This window comes from Elgaria multicarinata, chromosome 1 (genome assembly GCF_023053635.1).
Source record: "Elgaria multicarinata webbii isolate HBS135686 ecotype San Diego chromosome 1, rElgMul1.1.pri, whole genome shotgun sequence".
NCBI classification, from domain to species: domain Eukaryota; kingdom Metazoa; phylum Chordata; class Lepidosauria; order Squamata; family Anguidae; genus Elgaria; species Elgaria multicarinata.
This window is the reverse complement of record NC_086171.1, coordinates 82,469,004-82,490,475: the sequence shown is the minus strand read 5'-3', so window position 1 is coordinate 82,490,475 and position 21,472 is coordinate 82,469,004. Positions and strand designations below refer to the sequence as shown.

Genomic DNA, 21,472 nt, shown 5'->3' with positions numbered 1-21,472 from the left:
TATTATTGTAGATTGCAGCCTACTGCTTCTCTTTATGCTGTAGCTCATATATCTACATAAGAACTGCTGTTTTAAACCAACTTCTAAATATGGCCAATCCCCTTTACAGGTAATCTACCCAAGGCACAAAATTTCCCAGTTTTCTTGCCTCGAGAAAGCCAAATAGTTTGGAGGGCATTCACCCAAGATTCCATTAATTTGTTCAGAGCTTTTTTTGTCTTTTTAAACTCTAGATAGCTTACTTTTCCCACCCGTTGGGATATTACATTCATTTTCAAATGACCCCCTTCTCTGGCAGCGTCCGAAAGACACACCAGTTGATTAAATGAAACTTACGCAAGGATGGCTGAAAGCGAGAGCATCTCAGCCGTCAAGTACGACAGGTAGGAGATGACAAACACAAATCCTGGCTCGATGATTCGGACGTGTTTTGTGAAACGAGTGACGAGCGAGAGCAGGAAGGCAAAGATGACGCCAATAAAAGTCCCCCCTAGGCTCACCACAAAGAAAGACACTGCAACAAACAACAAAACAGACACAAAATGTGTTAAGATTTTAAAAGCAAAACGCACTTGGATTTAATCATTTTTTGTCATCACTGTCTGATAGCTAGCCAAGTTGAGGAAATGGTGCTGCAATTCCATCACACAAGAAGTGTAATATCTTATTCAGCAAAAATATATATAAATGTTTCGGGTTTATTGGACTCCACAACGCTTTTTCAATAAGGGTTTGTCTAATTTGCTCAATTGTTGGAGATGTAATGCATCTAATGCTTCTTTAACTCATATGTTTGGCAATGCCCTGTAGTTGCCCCTTTTTGGGAGGAGGTTATAATAAGGAAGAACTTTGTACTGAAAAAAATCTATAATACGGAACAATGTGCATGTCCTCCTAAATTATCTACCAGCTTCTTAGAAGTTAACACATGGTCAGTGCAGATGGATCTTCAGAGCCCTTATGGCAGCCAAAAGACTTATACTATCACATCGGAAGGACAAATCTACACCTCCCATAATGCAATGAATCGAGGACCTAATAACGTTATCAACTTTTGAATGGGTGTTACATAGACGCAACTTGCAAGTGGATAAATACACAGATATCTGGTCTGCTTTTCTTGAAACCTTTGTATTTATTTATTTATTTATTTATTTTATTACATTTCTATACCGCCCAATAGCCGGAGCTCTCTGGGCGGTTCACAAAAATTAAAAACATTCAAAGTAGAAAACAACAGTATAAAACCAGAATATAAAATACAATATAAAAGCTCAACCAGATAAAAACAGCAGCAATGCAAAATTACAAATTTAAAACACCAAGTTAAAAATTATTTATAGACTGTTAAAATGCTGGGAGAATAAAAAGGTGTATAACTCTCTCCCCATTTTTTTTAATGAATGGTACTCATGATGGAAAATGACGGGGGGTGGGGGTTCTTTCTTTCTTTATTAATTATCTACCTCCTCTGCTGATACTCCTCTTCTTTTAGTCTTTAGCCTTTAGCCTTACTGTCTGTCTGTACTAAATAGCACAGTAAAAAAACTTTCCAATAAATTGGAGTAACAGCCGAGCTTATATGCCTGCATCCGTCACCATCATCTAATCCTATATACATAATGCATGGGGTTTTTTTCGTTTTCACCATGTATTTTCTATTGTTTTGTTGATATTCACAATTAAAAAAGATTAAAAAATTAACACACACATGTCATGTAACCAAATTATTCTAGCTGTAGTGAGGGCCATGCTTGTCCACTCTGAAAACAGTGTCCTGAAAGTGAGACAGTGCCTGACAGATGACACAATATCCCATAATGGAGTAAATAACCCACTCTGCAGATCGTGGGTTATCAAAGCAGGCTATTTTGGTCAAATAAACTATTTGGGGTTACAAATTACCTGACAGAAGACATGATAACTAGGGATGTGCTCCGCTTCTCCTTGAACCGGAGAAGCAGGAGCGGAGCGGGGGGCTTCGCCTACCCTAAAGGCGGAGGCGAAGAGGATTGGGGGGCCGGTGGAGTGTTGCGGAGTGGATCGAGGTGAAGGCGGATCCTTCGCCTCGATCCGGAGCTCTGCAAGAAAGGTAAGTGGGGTTTACCGGGCCCTGTCGCTGTCTCCCATGCGGCGACAGCGGCAGAGCCCGGTAAACCCCCCTCCCTCCTCTCCCTTACCTGCATCCGTCCGCGGTCCCTTGGCTTCTTCAATTGAGCCCTTGCGGCCTAGACTTCCTGGTTGAGCCACGGGCTCAATTGAAGAAGCCGAGGGACCGCGGACGGACGCAGGTAAGGCCCCCCTCCCCCTTGGTCTCTGCAGGTAAGGGAGAGGAGGGAGGGGGGCCTTACCTGGCGCCACTCCCCTCCACTGCGGAGCTCCGCTTCGGAGCCGGAGCTCCGCGGTGAAGAGGAGCGGACTAGGGGCGGAGCGGCGCAGAGCGGAGCGGGCTGATCCAAAATTTTCGGATCGGCCCGCGGGGCAGATCGGGGGGTCCGTGCACACCCCTAATGATAACCCACAATAGGATAAATAAACCACCATGGCTTATTTAACCCATCGTGGGTTATCGTGTCATCCAAACCCAGTCACAGTTTTATTTTATTATCAATCTAGGAAAAAGTGGTCCATACTTTTCAGTTGTAGTAAAAGGTTGATTCTTCATCTGTGAAGTTTAAAGATTTCGGATTAAGGTAGCATATTTTACTAGACTCACTGAGTTCTTCCCTAGAATTGCTCATGTAGTTTTTGGCTTATCTCTGTGTTGCTCCCGATCTTAAGGAATGCACACGTGCATGGGAGGATCCAACTTCTATGATTGGTGCTGTAAAATCCTAAGCCTCTCATAGAATGCAGAGAAATGCTTTTACAACTGTAGCATCTTCTTCATATACATCTCTACGGAGTGGAGAGAACTGCCCAACAAAAAGCCCCCTCCCCCAAATTACTCCAGATTTTAAAAGGGAAGAGTAAAGCTGAAATTAGCATGAATCAGCTCAATTAAACAAGCAGTGCCTTTTGCTCATTGGCAATAGTAAGCAAACATTTTCCCTTATCTTTTTTTATGACAGACTTTAAGAGGACATAAACATAATGGGACTATTAAAATTCCAATAAAGTGCACAAAATGTACCCTGCTTGAGTCACTCCTAACACAGAAGCACGCAAAATGGCTTTGTATATTAGCAGGGTTGGTGAAATCATTTACCCAGGAGTCGTGCCTGCATCTTTAAATGCTTCGAGACAGGACATAGCCATTGCAACTCCCATTCCTTATCTCTACGGTTCCACTTGCCCACACTACTTCCTATCTGCTGAAACAAGCAGGATTCCAAGTCTGCCTCACTGCATAGGAGGGAACCAATGAAGGGAGAAGAAGAAGGGACAGTGGTTATTTCCAGTCTTATTGCTTTGGGAGTATTTAAAGGTATAGGCACCACCTCTTGGCAAAGAAGCTGCCAACCTCATTTTTCACATCCAGAATTTAAAGAACAGCACTACTAGAGGTACCAGTGGCTCATTTACTGCTGTGGGAATGGCACCCATTTGACAGTAGGCACTGTATTCATATTGGAGCAACAGAGTGCAATCTAGACCTTGCATTATATGCTATTAGCTGGGAATTGATTCTCTCTACAAGAAAAAAAAGATTATTGTTATGACACCAGTCCACACAAGTGCAGAAAATACAGGATTTGGATGGAGAATTCAGCTTGCTGAGCTTCTTAGATTTAAATTTGCGCTCTCTCTCATACACACACACACACACACACACACAGAGGTTTCTAGCCCTTCTAGCTGCAAAAATAGGATGGAAAGTGTGGGGAAAATGTAGAGAATATAGATTATCTTGGTGCAGCACTATCATTATTTTTTAATGTATCACGCACAGAGCTGACTGTAGTTTGATTTTTAAAATGGGTTCCAAAGGCAGGATGGAAATACATCCGGTTGTCTAGGGCTGGAATTACACATATTACCTGCCAATTCATGTATGCAAATACCCATTTGTAATTTCTCTGCTGCATATCAGCAACAGGAGGGGTGCTCTCAGGAGGGAAAGCAGCAGGTGGGTAGAGGAATGCTTAAACCTTCCCCTGGTTGCCACTCTCTCCCCCTTCTATTCATCCCAGCCCCATGGCCCACTCTGATACTTTCCCCCTACCTGGGGTTCTAGATCCATGTTTATGACAGAAACCCAGGTTTGGAAACAGGGAAAGCCAAGAGTGCAGGCTTCTAATATTGCACCTGGGCATTTGCTTCCACAGGTTCACAGGTTATTCCAGCCTAAGAACACTGTGTTACATACTCATCCACAATGAATTAAGCAAGTACAGTGCACGTAGGTTTGCCTTTTTACTTTTCATGAATCCAGCAGGTGCAACAATGACTCTGCTGTCCTAGGATGTGCTGCTGACATCTGAGAATAATGAATAGTAGGAAGATTGAATAGAAAAAAATATGTTGTTGTTGTTATTACTATTACTACAATTATTAAATTACCTATTATTAAACCCCACAATTTGTTAGTGATTTCATAAACTTTAAAAGGCAACTCACCTATTTAAAAGATTTATTAATTATAGCATTTTTATCCTGCCAAAAAGCTTCTCAAGGAGGCTTACAAAAATATTTCTTAAAACAGTCCCTGCTCACAGGCTACAGACTTTCAGTGATGTGAAATAAAAACACTTATACTGTATTCTAGGTATAAAGATACACCTAGTATTTAATTAGATTTTTTTTCTTAAACATGTAGTGCCAATGGTTTTTCTTTTAAAGGCTACTCACCTATGCCTTTGACACAGTCTAAACCAGTCACATTTTCGGCTCCTATTGAAACAAAGGAATCAAACACGTTGTATAGCACCTAAGAGGAAACAAAATGGGTGGTTTCATAATGAATGAGAGACAACATTTCAGTAAATCAGACAAGACCTATATAAATTATTTGAAACAGCGTATTACCAAATATATCTTAAATACCCATGACTAAACATTGAACAAAAACCCTATATGTCTAGAACATGGATGCTAGGTGCTTATGCAACTAGCTAACATATTTTCCTCCCTGCAGAACACAGCAACACATATAGATGGGAGACCTCTGGCCAACATGGTCAGAAAATAACTTTCAATAGGACCAACCAAATGCACAACAGTGTAAAAATGTTTGACATCTCCAGATCTCTTCATCAGGCAAGACATAACAAAAAAGCATTTTTGGGGGGATGGGGGAAGCTGCCTTGATGTTGGTCATGAAGTCTCCATAGTTAGAGTCTTAAAACAGTATGGAGGAAGAATCACAGTCTTAAATGGATTAAACTCTATTAGGTGTCATAGCCAGTGTGGTATAGTTGTTAAGAGTTTTGGACTGGGACTTGGGATACCTGGGTTCTCATCTCCACTCAGCCATGGAGCTCACTGGGTGACTTTGGGTAGGGTGACCATATGAAAAGGAGGACAAGGCCTCTATATCTTTAACAGTTGTATAGACAAGGAAATTTCAGCAGGTGTCATTTGTATGCATGCAGCACCTGGTGAAATTCCCTCTTCATCACAACAGCTAAAGCTTCAGGAGCCTTGCCCTCTGGTCAAGAGGGCAGGGCTCCTGTAGCTTTAACTATTGTGATGAAGAGGGAATTTTACCAGGTGCTGCATGCATACAGATGACACCTGGTGAAATTCCCTTGTCTATACAACTGTTAAAGATACAGGAGCCCTGTCCTCCTTTTCATAGGGGCACCCTAACTTTGGGCCAGTCAATGACTCTCAGCCCTAACCTACCTCACAGGGTTGTTGTGAGGATAAAATGGAGAGAAAAAGGACTGTGTTAGTCACCTTGGGTTGCTTACAAAAGGCAAAAAGGTTTGATATTCATGTAATCCTTAAAAAATAAATTCAGGTTTCAGACTACACATACATATATTGGCCAATTCCCCCCAATTTGTTTTAAATATAACATCCATTAGTTCCTCAAATGCATGTCTGACTAATCCAGGTCCCCTGGTTATTAATTCTGATCAAATTCTCAAACAGACTCTTACCACAGTCACAGCATCATTGAGCAACGATTCTCCAAAAACAATGATAAAGAGGACATCGTTGACATGGACTTCTTCAAATACAGCCAGCACAGCAACAGGGTCCACTGCAGCTATCAGACTGCCAAACAGGAGGAAGTCCAGCCAACCACTATGAAGGTCGCCTAGAAGAACAAAGCAAACACCATGGAAACATCAAGCCGGTCCTTAGAGTAAACGGGGCTCATTTACAATGGGCCAAGTCTTGTCCTCCGCATTCCCAAACCCACAGAAGATCTGTGCTGCCAAAAAGCCAGTGTGGGGAGTTGCTTAGAAGCACACTGTAAACAAGCCATCCCCAACCTGGTGTCCTCCAGATTCATTTCACTACAACCCCAATCATCCCCAGCGTCCACAGCCAGTGACTGTGCTTCTGGAGATGATGAACACCGCATCTAGAGGACACAAGGTTGGAGGAAGCTGCTATAAGCCCCTACTTTACATTGCCAGGCCCAAACACACACCCAGTAAGTAAGAAGAGGTGAGGAGACAAGAAGAAACAATGAAGCCTGAGACGTTCTCCCCACCCCATGAAAGTGGATGTGGTTTCTCCCCTGGAGCTAATAGGTGGCAATTCAGGCAGAAGAACCTTCCAGGAGCGGAGCCAGCCCTGGATGCAGCATTTTCAGGGGGCTAAAGGGGCTGCCATGGGGAGGAAGGGAAGGGGAAGCCTGTACATGTCTGGATCTGGATCTAAGCCAAGGTGCTTAAAATATCGAAAAAAGGGCCAAGTGGTTGAAATTTGCTCCCCATGGGCCAAAAATAATATTCTTGATGAAAATAATTCTGAGGTTTTAGAGAGGGTCCATTTACTCCAGCACTCTGTTCACACAATGGCCAACCCACAAGCAGGACACAAGTGCATCAGCACCCTCCCACCCATGTTCCCCAGAAACTGGTGTACATAGGCTTACTGCCTCTGATATTGGGGGTAGAATATAGCCATCAGGACTAGTAGCCATAAATACTGACATTAACATCAAGAGGCTTGTAAATCTAAAATGCTACCAAGACGGCAGTCTAGCTTTACTGTAACTTTGGAAGAAAGGGTAAACCCTTTCTAACCCTTTCTTTTCAGCTCCAATCATTTTGTTAGATTAGCCTCTAATTCCCTCCATCTCCAGTAAACTGAGATGTTAGAGTATTAATTAGGGATGATGCCACTTTTTCTCTGTCCACGGCAGGTCCTCTGCCTCAGCGTCAGTCAGTCAGTCAAGTTTATTGCTTTCGGCCAATGGCCTTTGCATAAAACAAACAACACAACAACAGTACAATCAGCAGCAAATATGGAAAGACAAAGAATTTACAGAAGTTAAATATATGCATATAGACATAATTCATATAACACTTGATATACAAAATTTAAAAATATAAAATAGTATAAAATAGTGTGTCATCGTTGATCCATAAGTGATATGATATAAATCAGATATGGTCAAATGCTTAAGTCTCATTCATTTCAAGTGCTTGCAAAAAATCAGCCTTACCCATGATTCCGCTGAGATAGACCCCATAGAGTGAAAGGCCTGTCATGGCAGCATTCCAGACAGTCCCGATGACGGCGTACAGAAGGATCGTGCCCAGGTTGCCAAAGAAGAGTCGGTTTGGCATGAAGTATCCCGCATCTAAGACGATGGGTGGCAGCAGGTAGAAGAAAAAGACGGTCGGCGTCAGGGTGAATGAGGCAATGTGGTCTGCTGCATAAACAATGCCTCCCAGGAAAAGTCCGAGGACAATGAGTAGAACGCTCTCAGGGACCACAGTGGTGACTTTATGGGACAGGTGGAAAACTATCAAAGAACACAACACAGTCAAGAGTTAGAAAGCAGCAGCAGCAGCAACTACTACAACAATTAATAATATCCTTTCAGCTTATAGACAAACGTGTGAAATAGTCTTTATCTCAGTGGTGCAGCAGAACCTCAGGCTCAGGGTTCCGAACTGTCCCTCATAGGGTCCCATCCAGCCTTCTGGAATGGCCCAATTGGCCACTCCTCTTCCCCCAACCATTGGGATGGTGTCCTGGCTTTTATACAAATTTTCCCATTCTAAAAGATTGAAATGCCTCTTCTAAGGCTTCGTTCCTGTCAGCCCTCCAAATGTTTTGGTCGACAACTCCCATAACTGGCCATTATGGCTGGGAGTTATGTTGTAGTCCAACCCATCTGGAGGGGCCCAGGTTGAAGAAGGCAACACTAGAGCAATGATAAATTCTTTTGAGATTACTGCTATCGAGGAAATCAAGCTGGGTGGTTCTTTTACCTTTGCCCGCAGGTATAGGAAAATATATGCTTTGGCCTTTTCATTATAAACCCGAAGATTTATGCTTTCAGCGTAACTAAAAATATATATTAAGACTGCAACCACTTTTCACATCTACCAGTCAATGTTGAAATGCATGTCACAAGACTGTGTCTCAACAGTTACAAGCAGCGCTGCAAGGGCTACCACCTTGCAGCTTGTAATAAACCTTCTAAAGAGAGAGAAATTGTGTCTTGAGAGTCTTTGACTACCACTCAGCAAACCACGGGGACCCACCCTTTAGGGTCCCTCGACCCTGCTAAAGACCCAGCAATCGTTTGCTGAAGATGCGGAAGATACAGGAGCAGAGTGTGATGATTTCTCTCCTCCTAAGCATAAATAATTGGCTAGACTAGAGGGCCCTTTTCAAAAGACAGTGCCTTCCAAAGTGTCCTACTTAATGCAAGCAAGCCTATTTATTTATTTATTTATTTATTTATTTATTTATTTATTACATTTCTATCCCACCATTTTTCCTCTTACAATGGACCCACGGTAGTTTACACAGTCCTCTTCCTTTCCATTTTATCCTCACAACAACTCTGCGAGGGGTTGGGAAACGCTGTGAGGGGCTGAGAGATTGTGACTGGCCCAAAATCACTCCGGGAGCTTCATGGCCAAGTGGGCTCTCGAACCCAGGTCCCCCAAGTCCCAGTCAACACTCTTATGCTACACTAGCTCTCTTGCCTAGGCATCCATACCTGCACCAGGGACTGTCAGCTGCCATTAATAATGGCAGAGAAGGAGACACACAGTGCACAGACAAACAGGAAATTCTCTTACACAAGCCCCACTGAAATGTACAGGAGATGCTCAAGAGCAGCTTCCATTTATTTTACGCTTTCACAGAGAACTTTCCAGTAGAATATATCATATGTTAAATCACACATGAGATATTCTACTGGGAGGGCATTTGAATTTTCTCCTTTGAGCATCAAAGTATCTTGGCTCATCCCACTGTAAATTTGTTACGTTTTCAGAAGTCAGACTCTGTCTATACTTGGTGTATGTTCATCTGGTTACAAGAAACAGCAGTTTGTAAAGTGGCTCAGACTAATGCAGTGTAAAGATTTCCAAAGAAGTAAGCCATGTTAGGCGTTAGCTAGACCTAAGGTTTATCCCGGGATCGTCCCTGCGTGCTTCCGGGATATCCTGTGTGTCATTTACATGAACAGGGATGACCCCGGGACGATCCCGGGATAAACCTTAGGTCTAGCTAAGGCCTTAGTTTGCTGCATCAAAATAGTCTTGTGGTACCTTGCAGACAAACACATTTAGCATGGAATTAGCCAGGGATGGGCAACATGTGGCCCTCCAGATGCTGTTGGACTACAACTCCCATGAGCCCTCACTATTGGCTATGCTGGCTAGGGCCATGGGAGTTACAGTCCTACAGCATCTGGACGGTCACTTTCTCCACCCCGGCATAAGCTTTCATGGACTACAGCCCCCTTCATTAGTTGTATGGAGTGTTGTCCGGAGTTACAAGTATATACACACACACACAGCTTGGGAGTGGGAATCATAAACAGTGTAGTAGTATTATGACTCAACGGAAGCATGGTGTCCATACTACTCTACTTGAAAAGAAAATAATTTCAAGACTTCTCACCTATTCTTTCATCTTCTAGGCAACAGGTCAAACGTGTTATATCCTCTCAAGCTTTCAATGACTGACAATTTGGTCTCTCTTTCATTTTTACCAGCTCTTTTGTTCTCCCATGGATTGTACTGTTCCATGTTTTGTCTGTTTTCAGATGGCTACCTTAATTTATGTGGACTTTATTTTACAGATTGGTTTAATATGGAATTGTACATTGATGAAACATTTTGGTGGAAAGGTGGAGTATAAATGTTTTAAATAAATAAATAAATAAATATCTCTAAACAATGCTAATGTAGATTAAAGGTTCTTGCTCCTCTTTTAGGATTAGTGGAGGAGTGTGAAATTTTAATTAACTGATAAGGAATACATTCCAAATAGATAGATCTGGTTTTAGCACTGCTAGTTAAGCAAAGTTGCAAGTAAATTTGGCTTTTTAAAAAACCATGTTTCACATAACAAGGACTTATTAAAAACTTTTGAGACTCTCAGGACACTAATGTAACAAAAAACCAATCCAATACCTTTACTTTAAATTTAGAATTTTATCTTAAAGAACTGGTTTAAATAAAAAGAAAAAAAGTATTTAACATTTTACTTGTTTTAAATACTTCTTCACTGTTAGGACCAAGTCCTCTCAAGGCAGCTAACATACAAAGAATAAAAAAATAATTCAAATAAAATATAATCCTATTTAAACAGCACCTAAAATATTCCAAAAGCCAGCAACACATAAAAGGAGAACTATAAAACCTATAGTTTAAAATGACCAGCAATATAAGCCATGAGCAGAGCAATCCTATGGTCCCTGGGAGAGCAAATATGTTGGATTCCTCCTCCCAAGGCAGTAGATACTGCTATGGCCTCGGGAGGGGGAGTCCAACGTCAGGCCATGATCCCTGTCCTTGCAGCCACTGTGGGAAGCATGACTGAAAGCACTGCAACAACTGCTCTACGGAAGTCACAAAAGCAACCTCAGAAGACTTGGAGAGTCACAAAGGGAGTGTTCCAGTGGGTGGGAGGGGGCAGGGAAAGGAGAGGTCAAGATCCTCAAGATCCTACAGTCTCTCCATCGCGATCCTCACCCATAAGGAAGGTGAGCTAGACAGTCTCAGAGGTCCACCCACTCCCCAACAAGGGCCCTCTGACAAGAGCTGCTTGGAGTTGCTCTTTACCATCTCAACCTGCTTGTTCATCTGCCTCTTTCTCTCTCTGGCCCAGGTAATGATAGTGGTGGGGATGAGAAGCAGTAGAGTCCACTGCTGACTTACTCACCGACTTTCTGCCTGTCAAGCAAGCAAGGAGTAGCAAGGACAAGAAAAAGGATGAGGAGCAAGAGAAGCCGGTGACAATGTTGGTGAGAAGACTCACCAAGGGAGAGGGCCCATTGAGGGTGTCTTGCCCAAGAGCCCTCAAAAACATGGAGCCGTCACTGCTGATGCCCCTCAAGGCTCCTATTGACAGTGGCACTTGCTTAGGGGTTGACAAACCTTCCTGTTACCTTTACCTGGTGCAATTAGGCGATTTTAAATTCTAGACTTAGTGGGTTGTATCCAATGTTAGTCATACTATATTATCTCATTGGAGGACTTGTATCTTTGTGTTCTGTTAGTTCTGTTTTGTATTTTTGCCTCTAAGGGTCTTATGACCATCATAAAGAGACAGCAATCCTACAAAATGCTTTCCAGCCTCATAGATAAGAACATTAATACAAAATGTTAGTCCTACCTAGAGCAAGCCTAATTAAATGAATGGGACTTACGTTAGGCTAACATTGGATACAACCCAATGATCTTACAAATGCTGCCTCTTTAGATGGTACTTATTGTCTTGGGGGTGGGGCTTTCTCTCCCCGCCCACCGCCCACATTCTGCTTGACTTCAACACCAAAGGCCTGCCTTGACAGTGCCCTCGACTTCTACCCCTTGACCTGACTTCTACTCAGTCCTGCCCTGATGGCACCACTACGCAAATACTCTAGCTGTCACTCTGCTGCTGAATCTCTGGGATAAAGAAGCAGAAATCCGGAAATGGAAACTGACATGAAGAACGTAGCTTTGTAATAATTCTTAAAGGGTTGCAGTAACACTTGCACAAATTAATTATACTTTTTATTTAAAACATGTTTCAGCTAAGCATTCATAATATAATGGAGACCAATTCTACTTATATCATTTCAGTTGTCAAATTTATTTGGAATCAATTCCTTTGTCCCTTTTCTCTATAAATTAAATAAAAGGGATTTTAACAATCTAATCCACATATTTATTAAACCAAATCGTTGTTCTTTAAAACAAAGACCCAATAGAAGTCCAAATACTTTGGCTGAATCTGACCCTTGATTGGCCTGTTATCTTGACTGGTTCCATTGTTTAGTACCTTTTAATTTCTTTAAAATCTTTGAAACTAGGAGACTAGAAAGAAACTTTTCTTTTAGGGGTCTATAGCATGTCATATCATATCATTACACTCCTTCTAATAATAAATTCAGGGTGTGAGTGTTGCTAGGACTGTAGCTGAAACAGGGCCATTGAGAAACAAGAGTGTCCCCCTCGCCCCCAAGAAACAGCTCAGTAGCCGCAGAATGGAAAGCAGATAGAAATGTGTGGTTTAGTGGCTAAGGTGTTGGACTGGGAGTCGGGAGATCTGAGTTCTAGTCCCCACTCAGCCATGGAAACCCACTGGGTGACTTTGGGCCAGTCACATACTCTCAGCCCAACCTACCTCACAGGGTGGTTGTTGTGAGGATAAAATGGAGAGAAGGAGGATTATGTACACCACCTTGGGTTCCTTGGAGGAAAAAAGGTGGGATATAAAAATAAATAAATAAATAAATAAATAAATAAATAAATAAATAAACCTGGAATGGAAGAAAGGGAATAGAATGCCCTGCTTGGAGGGAATGTCCGCTCTTGTATTTATATCCTACGTTCCTAGCCTTGAAGTCATCTCCTGAGACTGCTCTATCCTAAATGTCCACAGCCATCACTTTGGCAATCTAAGCATGTGGGCTTCTGGGCCACGAGTGTTCCCATATCTGCTGCCTAGGAACCGATACAGATTGCAATAGCATTTTTAACCAACACTTTCTAGACATCCATCTGGTTCCTTCACACTACTGTGAATTATTACGATTTCCCATTTGTTATTATTTTTAATATTCTAACAAGGTTTATGAGCCATGGTCATGGGCCAGGATCCCCATGTATTAGGACCCTGAACAAAAGCTCTAACAATTTGAAAGGAAGAAATGGATGGATGCTATGGCAGACAGTAGGAAGTGAGGATGCTTCCAAACCCTACTCACTATTCCATTTGTAGACATATACTATTATCATGGAGAAATAAAAACAAATCCTTTTCAGGTACCGCACTGTGATAACCTGTAAAAGATATTAAAGGGTGGAAGATAATAAACTAAAGCAAGTGATCAATATACTTGCAGCATATGACTATATTTCCCAATAACAACCATCATGTAAGAACAGACTGAGCAATCCTATAAGATATTGCGGATTTCCTTGGAGAAGTGGGGGAGGGAAATCTTCCTGCCCACCCCTCACAGCCACCATAGAAAACTCTGCAGCAACCTCAGAAGAGTCGGGGAAGGAAAAAAGGGAGTGGTGGGGGACAGGAAAAGCGGGCAAGGAGAGGAATGGATCCACAAGTTTCTGTTGCTTATCCCACCCGCAGCAAAGAAAGTCAGATAGATAAACTGAGAGGCCTGTCTAGCTGAAAATGATTTTTAAAGTGAAATGGAAAGCGAAAATGCCTCCGTCACTCCACCCAACCAACCTGCCCATTTCTTGCTGGCAGGGCTTTGGACGGGCAGAAGGCTTCCACCTAAAGAACCCTAAATAGCAGAACCCAATCTAGTCTGAATACAAGCATGCTGACTAGCGCTCACTAAGGCTGTGGAATATGGATGGAAAGTCTCCCTTATTAGATAAGTTTTTTTTTCTTTTTAAAGAAAACTGGTTAGCACTTTGTTTGCTTTAACCTCTCTCAAGCATTTATGCTTTGCCACATACTTAATGACCACCATACAACACAAGTAGCATTGTAATTGGCTCATTAAATCCACGATTTAGGTGGCTGCTCTCTGTGGGTCAACTAATTACAAACTTATATTAGCAATTTAAATGGGGGCCACCACTTTAGGAACACCAGGTCAATGTTCCTCATTACATCATGTAGATCACATGTCCATTTTACCTCAGAAGTCAAATGTCAATGGAACCTGTGTTCAATAAAAAAAAATGAATTAGGAAATTAAAACAACAACAACCTAGACCTGGATTGTACAACCCATGAAGATATTTTCATATTTATCTAGAGAACAGTAGTGTTGTTTAAGTCAGGTGACATGGGTTATAGCCTGACGTTTTAAACCCTGAGAAGCTTGAGTTGGCCCTGACTGGTGTACATAGGCACCCAATCACAATCAATGGTGAAGTGAAGCCAGGGACTGCAGGGCCAAAGTGCCAGGACATTTTGATTAGCAGGGATGATGCCGCCATCGTTCACCTCTCTCAGACTTCTCTGTTTCTCCTGTCACATTGTGGGGGGAGGAAAGATAGTTTCCCCCAGCAAAAATATATTGTTGTGAGCTATTCCTGTTATAATACAAAGTATTTTGGGGTAGCTTGGTCTTGAATGGGACAAGCCACCCCATTTTATCTCCTGATGGAGATTAAAAAGTGCTAGAATAGGTTTGTTGACTTTAAGATAAAAAGTTTCTCCCTGTTGCTGGGAAAAGAAACTTCTGAAAAATCTTGAGCTGGTGGGCTTATGCTGATTTGTGAACCTGTTCTATCCCCGTTTCCCTTTCTCATGCAATTCCAGGTCTCTCCAGCCAAAGTCCTACATGATAACCACTACAACGCCCTATGCTAGTTCACTATTCTATGACTATCAGCTGATCCTAAGAAATTGGGTATGATGCTATATACTGCAGCTTTTATGGGGTATGTGTATGTTTGTATGTCTATATATGCATGAACACACATATAGATCAACATAGGTACCTGCATTTTAGACTCCACTTGGGAAGTTCAGTTATGGGGACTGTCAAAATGACTGTCCGCACTTAAAAATTCACCACTACATCACTGACAATATAAATGCATTTATATATTTTAGCTTTTGCAGTCAAAATTTACCGGCCTTTGTCTCAAAATGCATACCTGTCTATCACATTCTTATGCCCATATTGTCATTTTGCGATGTTTAAAGTTAGGGATAGGCTACTTTGGGGGGATGCATTGCCGCCACCCCCAAATCTGTGGCCAAGGAAGTGGCAAATTTGCTTGAAAACAAGGCAGAATGTCCAGGAGCGGGCTCCGTACATGCTTGTTTTAAAGTAAAATTGCTGCTTATTTTGTCGCCACTTCTGCAAATTCCATGATGGTGGTGGGGGTATAAAAAAAAGACCAGAGGGACTTCATATGGCCACATGTTGCTCACCCTTGTTTAACACAAACCCTAAACTGAAGCAAATGAATCATCTATATTCAATATGAATGCATTTCTGTATTAATCACATTCGTATCCCACCTTTCCTCCAAAACACTCAAGGTCACCCAGTGAGTTTCTTGGCTGAGTGATGATTTGAACCTGGGTCTCTCCAGTCCTAGTCTGATACTCTAACTACTGTACCACATTCTCCCTTTTCTTGTAACAATATTCAAGTGAATAATCCCCAAATGCTTTTACTTATCTTTTTGTATTGTTTTTAAGCTATCAACAAACAGAATGTTACAAAATAAACACCAGTAATTTGGGAATTTGTAGCAATTAATCTGAGTAATATGTGAATCCTGCTGTGTGGTAAACCATAAAACAATAGAAATATTATATATGTTATCACGGTTGGCCTATGTTCACACTTGGATAGGTTTATTAACTGCTATCGGCCATGATAGTTAAATCGAGCCTCCCTGTCACAAGGCAGTATACCCGAGTGCCAGATGTTGGGAACAAATAGAGGATGTCTATTTCCATCTTGCCCTGCTTATCAGCTTCCATGTGGACTTGTTCCATCAATGCCAGTATTATATTCTTAAGTTCTAAATCAGCCTTCCCCAACCTGGTGCTCTCCAGATGTGTTGAGTGCAATTCTGTTCATCCCCTGCTGTCTGAGAATTATGGGAGTTGCAGTCCAACACAACTCTAATCCCAAAGTTTTAATGGCCTGTATACAAGGAAAATGTCGAGTAATATTATGGCTAAAATCTTAAGCATATGCATTAGAAAGTAAGTCTGACTGACTTAAATTAGACTTATTTCTTAGGGTCAGTGTGCGTGTGTGTGTGTGTGTAACATAGTTCAAGTGTAGCACCACAGGCTAGAAAGAACATTAGTTTTATTACATCCCTTGGTTAACCAATGGTAAAAGGTCAGCAATAACATTAGGTGGTATTAGGAGAACAGAATTAGAACTAAAAATACTTGCCTCAGGTGTTCATAAAACCACGTCAGCTGAGGTTGTGGTGCAAAGTAAAATGGTATTCAAGAACGTTAAGTCAAGACTGAATAACTTATATGTTAAAATTACCCATAGAATGAATTTGTAGTTTTAAAAACTGAAGCAAGCTAAATAGCATATAGGAGGTTTCTTGGTGTGTGTGTGTGTGTGTGTGTGTGTGTGTGTGTATGTGTGTGTGTGTTTATGTGAGAAAAAAACACAATGTGAAGGGGATGCAAAACAGTTGGGAGGCTTGAGACTCTTCCATTAAAATTATTGGGTTTCTCTCTCACTCACTCACACACACACAGTGCCAGGTCCAGCTTTTTGAGGGCCCTTGGGCAACATATCCTCAAAGGGCCCCTGCCCCAGTGAGTCTACCTTACCTTGGCTAGCACCATTGTCTAGACAAGTGGAAGAGGCAGGTGAACAAGCAGGTTGCAATGGTCAAGTGAAGGAGTAATTCCAGGGGTCTCTTGTCAGTGGGCCCTCAGCAGGTGTCTAGCCATGCCTACCTTTGACATCAGCGATACACATCCACATCCCCCATTTATTTTTCCTCTCTAAAATACACTGGCCAGAAGAATGTGCCTTGGTGGAATACATAAATGGTCCATCTAAACTGCTCCTAAGAGAGCAGTTGTCACCTACTTTACTCCCTACTTTCCCCTCACAGAACAAGGGAGTTGTTGCTTCATGTTTTCCTCACAGTGCACCAATTCTCAGATGATATCTGGTTAGTCACATGATATGCTGCAGTGTCTTCTGGAATATTTCAGCTGCATGGTGGGTACAAAATCTACACATACAACAGTGCACCAGAATATAATGCTGTGGTGATCCCTGCTGAGGGAGGTCTGCATGGCTCTGCCTTTACTGGTTTTTAGGGACTCAGAAAAGACTATTTAACTTCAGTGGTCTTCAGATTTCCTTCCTGAAGTCTTTTAGTTGTTTAGTTGTGGTCAGGGCTGGTGCCAGAATCCATTGTACCATTGGCATGGTGCTGCCAATGGAACCCTGCTGCCACCACATCTCTTGGCACCAACCCCCACCTCCGCCAAAGGCATCCCAGTCACCTGTCAGGCCAAAGGTACCTGATGGTTCACCAACCCACCAACCCCCCCCCACCCTGTCCTCCCTCCATTCCAAGCTTTTTTTACCTGGTGGGGGAGGGCAATGGCAGCCATAGCAGTGATGGCAGCTCCTCCAGCCCTTCCTCCGGCTTGGCTAGCCCCGCTGGCAAAGTGCTGTGGTGCCCAGCTGGCCAAAACTTAAGGACCTGCAGGCATGATTTTAAAAGATTTTATTTTGTACTTAGCTTTTGAGTAGCAGCGATTGGAATGCTGCTTTTTTGGGGGGGGGACCCAGCCAATGAGGGCACTGGAACGACATAAAGACCACTCTGTGCCCTAAATGCCTGGGTTCCACCACCACCACCAAAAAAACCCTGCATCTTTTGGGTTCAGTTTGCTACCACTCAAAAGGTACATTAAAAATATCGTTTTCTTCTAAACTAGGGTGCTGTGGGGGGCCGCAGGCCATGGAGCTTCCTTTTGTCAGCAGGGGGGAGATGGTGGCAGCTAGGGCAGGTGCAGGGAGGGGCCCTTCTGAACAGCTCAGCCCTGGGCAACTGCCCGTCGGTGCTGACTGCTGATCCTGCGCCTGCCTACAGTGCTTTTTTAATTGGTATTTTTTTGAAATTGTATCTCTATATATAAAACGCTTACGTATGTTACCATTTTGCCACGCCCACATTGCCTTCAGGAATTCTAGAATGGATTCAGCTGATACAGGTTGCTAAGCAACAGTAACAACGTGTAACGTCAGCTGATACAGGTTGCTAAGCTTCTCGCCCGACTCCTCCAGGCTTTCCAAGGTAATCCTAACCCCCTTTCTGCCTCTTCGCTCCCCCCCTACAAAGGGGGCAGCGCCACAGTCCGGAGAATGAGTGAGGCACGGGCAGGGCCCTTTGTAGCCGGGTGGGAGGCCATTGCCTGCTGCGAGCCGAGGCCCCGGCCTAATCTCATGCAAGCTGGGCGGACGGCCCAAGGCTGACAGGAACCCCGGAGAGAGGGGGACACCTGCTCCCCCTCCCTCCGACCTCCCTGCCACCCAGGTCTGCCAGACGGCGCTGTATCGGCGGCCTCCAAGCAGCCCGCGTCCCCCTCCAGCCCTTCTGGCTCCGGGCTTTCCAAGGTAATCCTACCCCCCTTTCTGCCTCTTCGCTCCCCCCCCACAAAGGGGGCAGCGCCATGGTCTGGAGCATGAGCGAGGCGTGGCTGGGTGAGAGGCTGCTCGCCTACTGAGAATGAATTAATTTATAAAATACAATATTTAATTAATAAACTTTAAGATATGCTACAATGGCATACATATGTTACGCCGGGTACAGCTAGTTATATTAATTATGTTGTTGTGTATATTTAAACATTTTGTAAGCACCTCTGAGTACTTGATAAAAGACCATAATATTTTTTTAGAAACAATGAATAAGCCAAAACTAGTATGTATGGATGCCAATCCTCTGAAGTCTCTGCCAGCCCAATATCCTTCTTCTTTCTGAGAAGAAAATCTTAATCTAATAATAGTCTCAGGTGTTAAACCTTCTCCCCACTCCACTCCTTACTACACAGAAAATGTAATAAGTAAACTGTGCTGTAACTTATTTATTTGAACACAGAATCTCCTTGACCCTACAATCCGTCTCTGGAAGAAAAGGGAACACAAATGGAACAAGGAAGATCTCAGGTTTAGATTAAAGCGGCAGAGCACACTTCACCCGCTACTTTATTTTATTGCCACAACTTCACAGCCCCCAAATTCTAAGGGCACAACTTAGTGGGAAGTTCACCAACACAAGGACCATTAAAATTAATTCCATATTCATGAGTCAGTAGTACAACATGGCTGCTATGCATTCCCAGGCTGCATAGTGTCCGGATCACAGGGGTAATTGTTCCGCTCTATTCTGTGCTACTCAGGTTGCATTTGGTGTACTGTATCCAGTTCTGGGTGCCACATTTTAAGAAGGACATTTACAACCTGAAGTACATCCACAGAACAGCATCCAGAATGGTTAGGGGTCTACAAAACAAGAGGAATGGCTGTCACGCAGAAGATGGTGATGTACTTTGTTGCTTCAGAGAGTGGGACCAGTACCATTGGATGGAAATTAGCAGGTTCTGGCTAAACATTATGAGAAACTTTCTAAGAGCTGTTCAGCAATGGAATAGACCGGATCAGGAGCAATACATGAATAGCTGAATGACATCTATTAGAGATGGTGTACCTGCAATCCTGCATTGCTGACCCATGGCCAGATTAACTCATGTAGGGTGTCCATTTGGCTTCAGAAGGGATGTCTTGGTTCGTTTTGACCTCACTGGCCCTGTTCAGAAGACACCTTAAACCATGGTTTTAACCACAGTGCTTAAGGCTTTTTGGCTTAAGCACCATGGTTAAAGCCATGGTTTAAGGTGTCTTCTGTATAGGGCCACTGAGAAATCCAGAATTTTAGTGTAGCTGTGACTAGGTAGTAACATATCCAGCCTAAAATAAGAGGTAGCCGCAACAACAGTTCATGCTCTTTCTAACTCAAATCTTGTTTCATGCAAAAATGGATTGTTTTAAAGCTAAGTTTGGAAAGCCTTAAAAATATAATTTCCACTAAGACATGTAGTTAAAAATGTTATTTGCATTCTTGTACATAAAATAGCTTGCTATGATGGTGTGTGTGTGTGTGTGTGTGTGTGTGTGTGTGTGTGTGTGTGCACAAATGTCATGTGTGAGTTCAGCACTGGGGGCAGTGTTGGGGCCCCACTATATCCTGCTGGTCCTAGGGCCCATTATGGCCTTGATCCTGTCCTGTAAAGATCCTATGATGTGCAGGGAGTTAGAACAGATCACCTCCAAAATGCCTTCTAACTCCGATTTCACTGGGCCTTGCACAGAAGAATTTTCCAGTGGACTGTACCTTAGAATTGTTAGCACTCCAAAATGTGGTATTCCTTTCTGAACACAATATCACAATTTAATTTAGAAACGGTGCTGCTGGATTTAATAATTCCTATTACGTTTCTCTTTTTTAAATATTTGTAAGGGTCACTAACTGGGAATTTCCTTTTTTTTTTTACTTATCATTCTTATGAAGTAATTTATTAACTTAATTCTGATGCTTTCTTCATTGTCTTGCAGACAGGAGCAAGGAATTTCTTGCAAAGACAATAACAGGAAGAGCTGCAAGTTAAACAGTCACTATAACTTAGTGTTCAGCCAATCAAAAGCAGTTGTGGCATTTTTTCTGTGTTGTTATTGAGGGTGGAAAGAAGGTGGCAGACAGGTATCTATCTGAGAAGTATGTACTGAGGACTTGCTAATGTAAAGAAGATTAGCTTAACAAAGTACACCAAAGGAAGTGCACAAAGATTAAGGGTCAGACCACTGATTCCAGAAGAGCAAATGGAATTACTTCTGAGCATGCGATTGGGGGGGTTCCTGCGTTTTGCTCCTAAAGCGAAGAGGAGGGAGGGAGGGAGGGACCTGGCATTTCTGACCAAAGCTGGTTTTGTAGCAGTTCATTCTCAAACTATCTAGTTACTAGTAGTTACGGGAAAGAGAAAGCCAAATAGATTATGGAGCGTAGTTCTTGCTGTTCATGAGGGTAATCTCCTTAAATTAGGAACATAAGAAGCTGCTTCATACCAGTTTGGAGTAATTGTCCATCTAGCCCACAGCAGCAGTCTTTCACACCACCTGCTACTTGATTCTGTTTTAAATAGAGATGCAAGGAACTGAACCAAAGACTCTCCAGCATGCATCGTATGTGCTCTACTTAGTGGAGGCTGTTGGCTCCAATTACAGTGGAGCTGTGAATCCACTTTGGGTTTCAGACAGAACCAGCCAGGACTCTAAAGGTGCTATCCAAAGTGCTGAACCCTATCCCCCAAATTGAGCACATTGGTGAAAGCCATGCTGGGAGTTACAGTTTTCATTTTCTGTGGGGACAAGGAAAAACGTGTA

At 42.7% G+C, this 21,472-nt stretch overlaps 1 protein-coding gene across 1 annotated transcript in view; it reads right to left on the bottom strand.

Annotated features, from left to right (window-relative positions):
* SLC9A3 (solute carrier family 9 member A3) overlaps positions 1–21,472 on the bottom strand; it is a 62,590-nt gene that overhangs the window by 22,701 nt on the left and 18,417 nt on the right. The window contains exons 2-5 of the mRNA XM_063125337.1: positions 7,571–7,873; positions 6,048–6,208; positions 4,792–4,870; positions 337–514 (exon numbers count right to left, since the gene is read on the bottom strand). Of these exons, the coding sequence (XP_062981407.1) occupies positions 337–514; positions 4,792–4,870; positions 6,048–6,208; positions 7,571–7,873 (721 nt within the window). The remainder of the gene's footprint in view (positions 1–336; positions 515–4,791; positions 4,871–6,047; positions 6,209–7,570; positions 7,874–21,472) is intronic.